We start from the raw sequence: 12,649 nt of genomic DNA, 5'->3' as shown, positions 1-12,649 counted from the left end.
ACTTATTCCTCCTGGGCTGAGGAGTCTGGACGGTGGGTTGCCATTTCCGTTAACGATTCTAACCCAGCATCAAAACAGCCAGGAAGCCAAGAACGCTTGTAGTGCCTCTCCCTTTCCCCCCCCCCCGCCCCAATCTTGGTAGCCTTTGAGGCGCTCCCCATTTCTTGAAGGCCTGAAGCTCTTGAGATGTTCCTGGGAGGAAAAGGACATCGAGGGGGGCCACAGGAGCAGACGGCAATCCGGCACCTCTTGGAAGTCTCCCTGGAGTGGGTGGAACTGACTACGCAGGTCCGGGATCCTGCGGTCGCGCCAGAAAGCAGGAGGCCGAGCGGTCACGTTTCAAAGGGTCTGCCTTCCCCTTCGCCCCCCCCCCGCTTCGGTTTTGGGTTTCTGTCTGTCTCCGCGCCTTTGAAAATGCAGCATTGTTGTTTGCGTCAGGCATTCAGCAATTTTGGTGCAAACAGCCTTTTTCTTTTCTTGAAAGGAAGCAACGAGTTATTTTAGCTGTCATAAAGCTCCGTCCCACACAGAGGAAATGAACAATATCAGAAAAACGGATCCGGGCTATCAGAAGCCGAGTGTTTCCTGAATGTGTCTGTATTGAGGATGTCGATAAAATAATCAGCAGCGTGCACGGCTCCCGGAGACGAGCCAGCTCCGGGCGTCCAGGAAAATACTTTACAGCTTCTGAAACCAGATTTGCTCCTATCAAGAGCTCAAGATATCCTGTATGAACGGAAAGGGGTCAGCCAACCTCGCTCAGACTGCACGAACCGACTCCTACGCCAAGCGGGCGACTCGCAAAGACGCGAGGTCGAACCCGGCCGGGTGATGGACCGAAAGATAATTCCGGAGATCCCTGGAGACCCGGATTGGGGTTTTCCAATTGTTCTGGGATCCCAATTTCTAAAATCCTAAGCAGCATGGGCATTGTAGTCCCAGTGCATAGCCACGCGGGTTCCCTGAGTAACATTACCAATTCGCACAAGGCGCTTTATCCGCGAATACTAGAAGCACGCTGCTCTTTCAATTAAGCCAAGTTTCCGACTTTGCCCGACGCATTGATTTCTAAGCTAACCTAAACTGGAATTTTGTATTAAAGTAGACTAAAATAGGAATATCCTATAATTTAATGGGCCGTAGGAAACGGCGGGAAGACGGAGGAAACACACACACACACACACACACACATCCTTTCAACCCCAGGCGATTTATTTTTCAAGGAAAGGGGTTGAGATGTAGAGGATTCGGGGGCAATAGATATGGTTCGCCCCCCCCCTTCCTAGGAATGTAGACTTGTGCAAAACAAAGTTTAGTAATGGGCTGCTTTTAGCTACTGTTGTTCAAGGTACGAACAGTGATAAAATGCAGTCCTGAGACCATTTTCGATGTGTCCAGGGGTTCCCCATTATTGGATCCTAATTTGGGGGTGGGAATACCGCGGAGAAATGAATTATATGGACACAGGTCCCCGCAGATCAGTGTGTAGGAAGCTAAAGCAGATCATCTTCACCACACCCACGGCCGCCCCTGCCCTCACCCCCTTCCACTCTCCCTTCCAACCTTTGCGCGCAGCTTGATCATCTCAATGACGCTGACTTCCGAGGAAACCCAGATTGGGAAAGTGCGCGGCGGCAACCCATACACTCTTCAACTAAGCCGACTTCTAAGGAAAGCCGTCGGAAGAAGAGAGGGCTGGGAAGGAAAACATGCCGAGATAACCCGCCTTCAGACCTTCTCTTGGTCTGTTACAGTTCCTGGCGTAAATAAAGCAAAGGCTGGCTATCAACAACAACAACGCGATACTTTTTGCGTGTTTCCCACCAGCTCAGAGGTCGCAGTAGCCCTCCGGTTGAAGCCACAGACAAGCAACTGTCAAGACGACCTCTGCAGAGCCTGACACTCATTTCCCAGTAGGCAGCAACAGACCCGGATTCTTGTTGGGAGTCGGGTTTCTGTAGTTGGAGGACCACTCCCGTCCGCCGCACCCCCCCCCCGCCACTTTTAGCACCACTTCAGACGACTTCACAAATCGCGAGTTGGGATGCCCTATTACTCGACCCCCGATATATTGGTCCTGAATTACAGCCGACGCTTCGTTCGCGGACGCAAGTGGAAAGGAGCCGAGGGGCTCCTCCGGAGTTTGGCACAGGCTGGGCGCTGCTCCTTTCTCCTACTCAAAACACACAAAAAACCCTCTATCTGAGCACTTCTTCTACGCTTACCTTTTTAGAAAACGCTTAAAGACCCTCTGCGAATCCCTCCATAAATCGGGGCAAACGACTCCGATTCCAGAGCGTCAAAGACGTCTCGGAAATCAGGCGAGCCGGCGGGGAGGGGGCGGCGCTCCGCTTTCCCCTAATCCCGGAGCAGGCCAGCCGGAGCCAGGCGGCTGCGGTTCCCCCCTCCCCTCCTATTCCCCGGGCCGCGAGACTTACCCAGGGGATCGTGGCGGAGCAGCGCGTGCGAGTAATCGCCGACCGCCCGGGGAAACGGGTAGAGCGGCGGGCCGGCCGCAGCGCCGTAGGGGCCGCTCCCGTAGGTGGCGGCAGTCAGCGGGTGGGAGAAGGCCGGGTGGATCGGCGTCGGCTCGTAGATGGGAGTCCGGTAGGAAGCCACCAGGCTGGTGAAGGAGGAATTGGGCGACGGCAAGGTGGGCGGAGGCGGGCCCGGCGCCCCCCTGCCCAGGATGTCTTCGATGTAGAAGGGCGTCGGGTGCACCGGCTGCAGCATCGGGGTGGGCGCGTATAGAGGGGGCAGAGAGGCCGACCCCGACGGCTGGTATTGCATGGCTGGTCCGGCGGAAGCGGGAGCCTTTCTGCGCTCGGGCTTCGGGCCCCGGCCCGTCTTCCTCTGCCGGGACCCGCCGCTGCTTTCCCCCTGGCAGGCGAACCGAGGGGCCCCTGCCGCCTCCCACACGAGAGGTTTCAATCTGGGAGCTCCGCTGGGCAGCGCCGCTTCCTGCCCGGGCCGTGTCAAACCAATGAGGATAGCCGGCGATGGAGCCGGCCACACCCACAGGCCCCGCCCACCCCCACCGACTTTCTTCTATCCCGCGGCGTCAATCCACAGCGGCCGACTCAACCGCTGCCTGGCGACTCCGGGTGGGGTGAGGTGGGGGGCACGACAGGGTGCCTTAAAGTGTATTCCTAGGACTTTTGGGGGGCCCGTGGGTCCTCTCGGGGGGGGGGCGAAATCAAAAATTATTTGCAAGCCTATGTTGAAAAATAATACAGTATTAAAATCCCAACCATCTTGAGAGGCGATAGCGGCAGCCAATGCGTCAGTTTCAATTTTTAACACGGTAAATACGATAAACATAACCCATACAAACAAAAACCTCTTTTGGGGTCCTCTATATTTTTTAAAAGTGGGAAGCGGTCCTGAGGAAAAAAGTGTAAGAGCACTGCCCAGGAGATTGCCCAGTTCCTCTCCTGAAAGGACTCCTGGACTGGTTTTGATTACACGCAAAAATAAAAGAGGTCTTCTTCCTATTCCCCCCCCCCGCGCCCCTTTCCCACCAATGCCCCAGTACAGGGAGAGGCGCGAAGCCCCCTGGGTTAAATGCAAAGGAAAATGGTTGTATTCTGCAATTCTCTCCGCCGATTTACTTAACCCGTTTTAAAACCATCTCCAAACTAGGGAGGTGTGAGGGTCCCTGCAAAACTAGGGATGCTCTGGACACGTGTAGGATGCGTTCAGCTCTACAAATGAAGGATTTTCGTCTCCCGTTTCTCTCGAATGCATTTTTCTAGAGCAGGGGTAGGCCACCTTGGCTCTTTTATGACTCGTGGACTTCAACTCCCAGAATTCCTAGGAATTCTGGGAGTTGAAGTCCACGAGTCATAAAAGAGCCAAGGTGGCCTACCCCTGTTCTAGAGCAAACGTCTCTACTTGGACCTGTTGAACGGTCCTTTCCACAGTCCCCAGTTTACAAAGCAGGACTGTGGCAACTGTTCCTAAGCAAATCAAAATGGCACCCAAGTTCGGAAGGCTAATTTGATAAGTTGGAGGAAAAGGTTAAAGCACAACAGGATAGCTTTTTGGTAAGCCTATGTTTAAACCTCTGGAGTGTTCTTTCTCACAACTCAGTTATTGTGGTTAAGTTAATCATCCAGTCCAAATTTCTAAGCTTTCACTAAACTAAGCACAGGATTGGATTTTCACAAGGTAAAATACAGTTGAGCACAATTCTACTCAGTAGTTGCATTCACAGAAAAGGCTTAAATTGTTTCCTATATTAACCATTCCCTGGGTATGGTGAACTGTAGCATAACAGACAGGATTTATCCACCACACTAAACCACTGGAAAAGCTATAGACAAGTTAACATCAATTGAGCATGTTGTGCTAATACATCTGCTAAAAAATGATGACTTATTAAATTTATATGCCACATAACTCTCAAAAATTCTGGGCACTTAAATTTTTTTAACTGACCTGTTGATGTATGGGTATGACCACAGTTATTGTGCCTTTAAAAAAAACAGTCTGTATGACTGTCTCTCTTTTACCTGAAATTTGGCCTGAAAATTTGAGTTTAATCCCTGAATTATCCAATTGTTTGATTGCCTAACTGGCAATAATGCCATCCAGCACAGATGGTCTGATCATACACATCCAGGAATCACAGCTTTGCCTCTTCCAATCTTCCTCAGTTGCAGCTTCTAAACGGGTGGGACAGAGCCTGGCCTTAGGGGGTTACCAGAAGTGGCTTGTAAAAATCCAGATGACCACTGGATGGCAGCAAAGAGAGACAGAATACTCTACCTCTTGGAGGTTATACGGTATACCAGGCTTCTAGATTTTAGCAGGCTAGATATGTTGCAGTCCTTTACAACTGAAGGGCCTCCAGGTCAGGAAATGCAGACTGTTGGGCCAGTCAGTTTCTTCTTTGGAATTAAAAAGTACATGTTGGCTTGGAAATTCCTGTAGCAGAATTCACCAAAACTTCAAATTCTTTATTAAGATGAGGTTTGCTAGGCAGGTCTATTCCCAATATACTCTATCCAATTTTCTGGTACACTAAAGTAGCCACGCTGGGATGAGGTTTACACAACATGATAGCCTAAAGGTGGCTGGTGTGGGATTCAAGGTGTGGTGGGAACCCAATTGACTGAATATCCAATTCTAGCTCTGGCACAAAACAAAGCGTTTCCTGGAGATTCCTTGCCCTGGCAGGATGGGGGGGGGGTTGGGGTAGTAAGCTTCTGTATATAAACAGAGAGCAAAAACCATACTCATTTGCACTGATTTTGTTACCTAGTTTGGTAATGAAATGTCTGCAAGTAAACAGGTCAGAAAGCACCAAGAACTCTACAGTTACAGATAATTCTCTTCTATTGGAGAGGGGTTCCTTTCAGCTTTTTCAGCATTGCTATTTGGAGGGTGCAAAGGGTGCATTTTCTCTCATTTTAATCATAAACCCTCACCCTCCCCAGATACGCAGCCTGCCTTCATTACTATTGTATCAGTAGAAGAGCAGGGGTAGATGTTAGATTAGGATTTGGGAGATTTTGGGAGATCCAGATTCAAGGCCATCTTCAGCCCTAGAGGTTTGCTGGGTAATTTTGGGCCAGTCAATTTCTTTCAGCCCTACCTACTCACAAGGTTGTTGTGGGAAGAAATGGAGAGAGGAATGGTCTGTTTTGTGCTTCTGTAGGGTGGAGAATAACACTTCCTTTGAGACAAATGATTCCTGATGACCATTCTTGGCATGAAATAGAAGAGGTTTGCTGCCTTCGAGGACTGGGTTTTATTTTCCTGCCCGGAATTGGAAAGACCTAATGGGTCTACCTAGTGTCCTAGGCGGACTCTGCTTAGCTTTCTCGGTGGCCAATATTGGTGCTGCCATCTGCCGATAAAAACGGGAAAGAGAGCTAATTCATCAATCAACCATTCCGCAGCCAAAGCCTCGGGGAAACAGATGACGGCTACGGAACGGGCTCTATTAGCTCCTGCCTGCTTAGTTCTCACCTAAATCTGCTTCCTCGCTTTCTGTCTTTCAAGGCGGAGCGCGCGTATTTTTCCCCCGCCGCGGAAATCAGCCTTCATTTTGTTCTGGAAGCGTTAGATGTGCGGCTTGATTTACTTAGCATGCCTTACTTACGTTAGTCAGCAAACCCATAACACGCCTCAGCGTCGGAGCCGGATCTCTCTCTCTACTGTATCTTCTCCACCGTGGCGGGAAACTCGGGTGGGAGAGAGGGACTCAAGGGCCTCGGCCAGTCGCAGTCGGCGCGGAGAAATAGGAATCAAATCGACGCAGGAAGAAACGGTGATTTTTCCCGTTCCTCCTCACCTTACTGAAATTTCCAGTAACTTTTCAAATCACGCATTTTGGGATATTTGCGCGAAAGGATAGTTTTCCGGGCAGCACAGAATAAAAATGCCTTTTAATCCCACCACCGCTGCAGCCCAACCCTTTCCCGCCATTTCTTTTTTTCCTTCTAGAAGTTCGAATCCGATTAATTCCAACTGTCCAGAAATGTTACTTTTAGAAAGCTAGGTCATTTTAAATATAATTCTCTTAAATATTATACGGGATTGTCTGTTTATTTGATACAGCCTTTCGCTGTTCCTCAAATTTGGTGATTTTGCCCTACTTTTCCATTCTGTGAACGGGCCCTAATCAAACAACTTCAAAGAAGAATTGAACAGTTGTGGTTTTTTAAATAGAAGACTGCTGGGGGATTTCAATATTCCTGCTCTACTGGATACTGAAACCTATAAAAAATATATTCTGGCTAAATTAAACTTCCTCATTTGTCCTCCTTTTTCTTTATTCTGTTTAAATGTGGGAGAACCTATGTTTCATTCTCTAGTTTCTGAGATCAGCTTCCTCAGCCAGGTCATCTCTGCATAACTGAGTACCACAAGCTCTATAAATCTGGCTTCCCCATTGATTTTGCTTGTCGGAAGGTCGCAAAAGGTGATCACATGACCCCAGGACACTGCAACCATCATAAATATGAGTCAGTTGCCAAGCATCTAAATTCTGATCACGTGACCATGGGGATGCTGCAACAGTCAAAAATGTGTGAAAACGGTCATAGGTCACTTTTTTTCAGTGTTGTTGTAACTTCAAATGGTCACTAAATGAACTGTTCTAAGTCGAGGACTACCTGTATTGCTTTCTGCAGAAAGAAGAAACTAATAGATTTGGACAAACACAATATATAAGTATAAACAAAATAAACAGTTATAATCTATCATTACAAGTATAAAATCTGTGGATCTAGATCACACTAACTTAGATACTAAAGGGGAATTCTGGGAGTTAAAGTCCTAAAGTCCTCACATCTTAAAGTTGCCAAGTTGCTCTAAACTTTCAAAAAAGGAGGGTGAAAGAGTTGTTTGTTTGTTTTTCACAAATCAATGGCCAGTCTTTCCAGACAGTCATTTTCACATATTTATAGAGTGGGATGCCAGTTTATCTGTTAAGATCATTTTAACTCCAGCTCAGGGGCCTCTGTCAAAAAAAGGAAGCCTCTTATCTTTGCTGTTTAGGTCCTATCTTGTCCAGAGACTGGCTCCCTTCCTTTCCAGAGCAAACAATCCATCTGACTAGGTGGTGCCAACTCATCGTGTTGACTTTCTCCTATAATTGCTGGTTTATCAGCTTTGCTCCTTAAACATCTCAATCCACCTCAAATTAAAAGCAGAATAAACGAAGGCACAGGTGTATGCTCATGTGCACGCACTGCAATGACAAAATGATCAACTAATTGGGCAATGTAATTGGAAGAAATGGTCCATATTTCTTCAATCAGAGGAACTTTCCTGTTATGGTGAGGGATTTGTGAAAGTATCGCCTAAGAGATTGAGTCAGTTATAAGATAGTCCATCCTCTCTTTCAGACAAAAAAGCCCTCTTGCATCAGCTTTTTTCCTTCCACTCACACACATGATGGCCAGAGGTGAATGCCAGGCCTTAGCAGTTCAATCCCCAACATGTACATACAGGCAGGTAATATATTTGACCCTGGAGATGGGTAGAGAGGGATAGTTGCAACAGTTAAAATGAATTAAGAGGAAAATCCCACTGAGATTATTACCATTCCCCCAGCCCAAGGAAACTGAAGCATGCTCAGCTGCTCTTAGAAGGTATACAGAAAAAAGACAAGAAAAGTAACAAACAGAATAGGGCTCAATCTTTTATGTGTTTATTATCTATTTTCAGTTATGCAGAATTTTTTAGGGGCTAGATATTCCCCATGAAGATCAATTGTGAATCACATCTCTGGAATAAGCTAGAGTTGACTGAGTTCGTGTAAAAGGTTAAACTACCATAAAATCAGACAAGCCATATTATGAATCTTTTAACCCACTTAATAACCAACTCTGGCATCCATGTGAGTCAAAGTCCAATTTCTTGAAGACATTCAGATTCAAATATCTTCATTGGTTGTTCCCAGGAGTGACTTCCCATTAAGAACACAGGGAAATAAAACTGATTTTCCAATGTAGTGTTACTCAGAGGATATTAACACTGTTTCTAGCAATAGATCCCAAACAAAGAAAACTTCATGGGCCACTGATAGTTACAATGAAAATGTTGCTTGCTTTGCTTTCATTAGCATGGACTCTCTTGGAAAGATCTCCCTCCATGGGGAGGTGAGTGACCTCTTGTGGTGGTTTTACCTTGATAAAGTAAGGCCAGATACTGTTCCTTTGGTTCAATTTAGAAGAATGCCTAAAGAGAAAATGCTTTCCAGAAGCAGAAATGAGCAATTGGCCACCTCTTCCAGAATTGGATGGTCCAGAAGAGGCTTAGAAGATCCACTGGGTGAACAGAATACATGTATTTGCACAACCTTTTGCTGCTAGGAAGACTGTAAAACAAAAGTTCTGACTAGTTAACCTCAAGCATGAAAGGAAAGTTTTAATTACATAAAATTAACCAGTTATCCCTCTTGTCTTATCTGAGAGGACTAAAGTGATGTCTTATTGACTGCTGCATTCTGGTATTTTGTTACGGCTTCTGCATATTTTATTCTAGGTTCTCTCTGTATTTCTTTACAGCAAGGATGTCAACTGCCGGCCCATGGGCCGGATGCGTCACACGGAAGCCGCACCCATCCCAGCTCCGGCAAGGGGAAAAAAATCACAATACATCGCAACACGTCACCTGACACGGCAATTTTGACACCCCTACTCTATGGCATGCCTCTGATCACACAGTTGCAGGTACCGCCTGAATATTTTGACTGCTTTTTCCATAAACAATCCTGGTGGATATATCTTATATGTTTGCTTAGATGTTCAAGCAATACTTAGTTTGTTGAATAAGCCATTACAATGTTAGATTCACACTATGCATTGAATGAAACCTTTCTTGGACCAAAAGATCATGCCAAAGTTTCGAAACATATGAATAGCCACCGTGATGATATGTAAGCCATGCCTTAAAGTTAACAAACTTTGCTTTAGGAAAATGGGATAACTCAGCCAACATTTTAAGGTGATAGTACAACTGGAGTAATATACACTAACTTTAGTGTCAGCATCACAACACTATGAAGATTCAATAAAGACCATTCCCCTATAGAACACATTGCCCCCAGAAGTATGTAGGCATCCATCCTTTTAGATTTTCTGTAAGGCTTTTAAGACTTGGCTTTGCCCCCAAGGGCTGGGGAAGACTAGATAATCACACATTAAAAGTTTGGTTTGGCACAACGTTTTTGTTTTTTATATTTTTAAAAAAGAATTTTATTTTTCATTTCCAAAGTTAAAATACAAAACAAAGAAAAAGAAGAAGAAACAAACTAACAACCATCTAACATCAACAACAAAAACAAAACCCCCATGATATTTTTTATGTAAGGGTTTTTTTTGTACGTATTCAACAAATTAAGCTGAAAGTATTGTAGTTACTATTTAGCTGTACAGTACAGGGTGCCCCAAGGACAGAGCATATGACTGTGCTGTGTGAGATGCTTTGGGTGTTGTTTTGCTTCTGGGTTCAATTCAAGGTATTGATTATGACCTTTGAAGCCCTAGATGGCAAGAGGCCAGGTTACCTGTGGAACCATTTTTGCCAGTCCCTTTTGGTCAGGCAAGTCAGGTATGTTGTGGGCCCCATCAGTTAAAGAACTTTGACTGTCAGGGTCCAGGAAGAGGGCCTTCTCTGCTGTCACTCTCGCCATTTGGATATTCTTCCCCACCTCAGAGGTGAGGTGGCCCCCCACTTTCCTGGCCTTTCAGGAAAGAATGGAAACATGGCCTCATGTCTGAGAAGCCTGGAGGAGCACATAGCCATGGAGTTGGTTAGTGCCTTGGAGGCCCTCCTCTTGTCTTTTTAATTTCAACTGTTTAACGTTTTAATTTTAATCACTCTATTCCTGCTTTAATTGCCTCGCATGGGATTGTTAAGGGTCAGCAGCTACCTGAAGAACTTGAAGTTCCAAGAGGGCAAATCAGGAGACTCAAGCAGAGGCTTCCAAGAGAAGCAGAACTTCTGTTCTGTTCAGAAATGCCACACACTGGACGGTTAGGCACGTCTTTATATAGGCAGGCAATAACTAATCATAGGAACACACATGTAAGTACACATAATATCAACCAATCACATTTCAAACCAACACGGGCCTCCCTTTTAATTGGCTACTGGTGAATTGCGATAGGATAGGCCTGGCGAATCAGCAGGGCTCAATGTAGAGAGGCAAATTTGGCAAACCCCGGTGTTCCTAGATACCACACATTGAGGTTAATTTTCAAATAATTGGGGATCCTTTGACTCAAGAGATCATTTAAATAGCACATGTAAGCTCAGTTTGGTGGGATGTCCAAACTCACTCCAGCAGGGGAACATTTGATGGTAGCTCCTAATTTTCCAAGGAGATCCCGCCCCAGCAAATTCAAAGGACACTGAGAAAGGACCAGAAAGGAATGTTCCATTTGGGGTCCTTTGTTGACCTGAACAGAGAGGGGAAGGCTGCAGGGAGTAGCCTCCTCCCTTCCAGTTACTCCAACAATAGTGGTGGTTTCTGGTGACAGACAAGCAATTTCAGTACTAGTAAGGACACTGTAGGTGGCACCAGTGTCTACCAAAAAGGAATATGGTTTTCCCCCTATTTTTAGCTCCACCAGAGGGTCTGGGGAAACAAAGCACCCTCCAGAGGCCCCTCAATAAGTCTCAGGATAGAACTCTGGGGCAGGGACTGACATTAGGGGCTGGGGGCACCTCGGTGGGCATGAGGAAGCCTCCCTTCCTGATATGAGCCGCCTCTTTCTGGGAGGTTTCTGGTGAAGTTTCCTCGTGGGACACTGTCTTGGGGACATTTGTTCCTCCAGTGGCCAAATCCCTTACACCTAGCACACTGATTCCGCTGCAGGGAGCCCTGATTGGACTGATAGGGTTGTCTTTGGCCGGGGTTAGGGGCCTGCAGGGCAACAGCCAGAAGAGATGCCTGTTTTTGCATTTTTCTGTCCTCTTTCTTTTCTTCCTCCTCTTCCCCCTGTGCAAACACCGTGAAGGCAATTTGAATCAGAGTTTCAAGATTTTGGGTGGTAGGGGCTGGTAACTTTTGCAATTTATTCCTAATATCTGGGGCACTCTGTCTCACAAAGATCATTTTTAATATGACTTTGTTCGCAGGGAGCTCTGGATCAAGATCCGTGAATCTCCTGAAGCCATATTTGAGATGGTTTTAAAAAATCGGCTGGGGACTCTTTAGCTTTCTGGAGAATTTGGTGAACTCTATGGAAATTCACAGCTTTAGGCACACTTTTTCATAAGCCATGAATGATGGCCTCTTGGGCGTGACGAATGATGGTAAACTCGTCATTCATATTAGGGTCAATTTTGAAGGTGGGGGCAAGAATTACTGCGTGATCTGACCATAACTCAGCTGAATCCCTATCTGCTATCCCTTGGGTTCTAGCAACCGTGTAGTGAGCAACAGCCGCCTTAAGAACTTGGCATCTGTCTTCTGCTCCCAACAATGTTGACAGAAGAGTGAAGAGGTCTGGGACCATGGGTTTGTGAGTAGTAACAATGCTTTGGACTAATTCAATGTATTGTTGAGGTGCTTCCCGGTAAGGGGAAGACCTTCCCACCAATTAAAAAGATCACTTGTTGAAAAAGGGGTATGTATGTAAGCTAATTGGTTTCCCATTGGAACTTGACAAAGTGGTGCCAAGACTGATGAGCCTGGTTGTTTGTCTGGTCCACAGGTTGTCCTGCTTGAGTATGAGGAGGACTCAACAAAGGGACCTCTAGCTCTTCAACACCTCCGATTGCCCCTTCCTCATCCCGTGCAGGCAGAGGAACCGGAGTGAGTGTCAGATTCAGTGGACCTGGTGCCACGGGGGCACTTGGAGAAGCCCGAGGAGGAAGAGGGTGATGGTAAGGTGGAGGAAATTCTTCCTTTTCTTCAACTTTGATTTTCTGAGATCAGAGATTTAAATTTGTGATTGGACAGACTTTTGGAGTTTTGGCCCTGAGGCCATAAGTCTTTTGAATGTTTGTCCAAAGGGCCAGATTAGAGAAAAAGCCTACATAAAGTTATTCTTTGATTTTTTCCTTCCATTGCCAACACAATTAAAAGATTTTGCAAAATTTCTGGATTCACCATTCCCAGGGCAGGCCATGGGGGTTGATGAGATCCAAGCAAATAGGTTGGCCAAATGGAAGTGCACAAAAT

The 12,649-nt window shown here is 46.3% G+C and overlaps 1 protein-coding gene across 1 annotated transcript in view; it reads right to left on the bottom strand.

Moving 5' to 3' along the window:
• HHEX (hematopoietically expressed homeobox) overlaps nt 1–2,790 on the bottom strand; it is a 13,477-nt gene extending 10,687 nt beyond the window's left edge. Inside the window, exon 1 of the mRNA XM_015811293.1 lies at nt 2,439–2,790. Coding sequence (XP_015666779.1) covers nt 2,439–2,790 — 352 coding nt within the window. The remainder of the gene's footprint in view (nt 1–2,438) is intronic.
• Nucleotides 2,791–12,649: the final 9,859 nt, after the last annotated feature.

This window comes from Protobothrops mucrosquamatus, unplaced genomic scaffold (assembly GCF_001527695.2).
Source record: "Protobothrops mucrosquamatus isolate PMUCROS unplaced genomic scaffold, P.Mucros_1.0 scaffold36, whole genome shotgun sequence".
In the NCBI taxonomy this organism is placed as follows: Eukaryota; Metazoa; Chordata; class Lepidosauria; order Squamata; family Viperidae; genus Protobothrops; species Protobothrops mucrosquamatus.
This window is presented reverse-complemented; position numbering and strand designations above follow the sequence as displayed.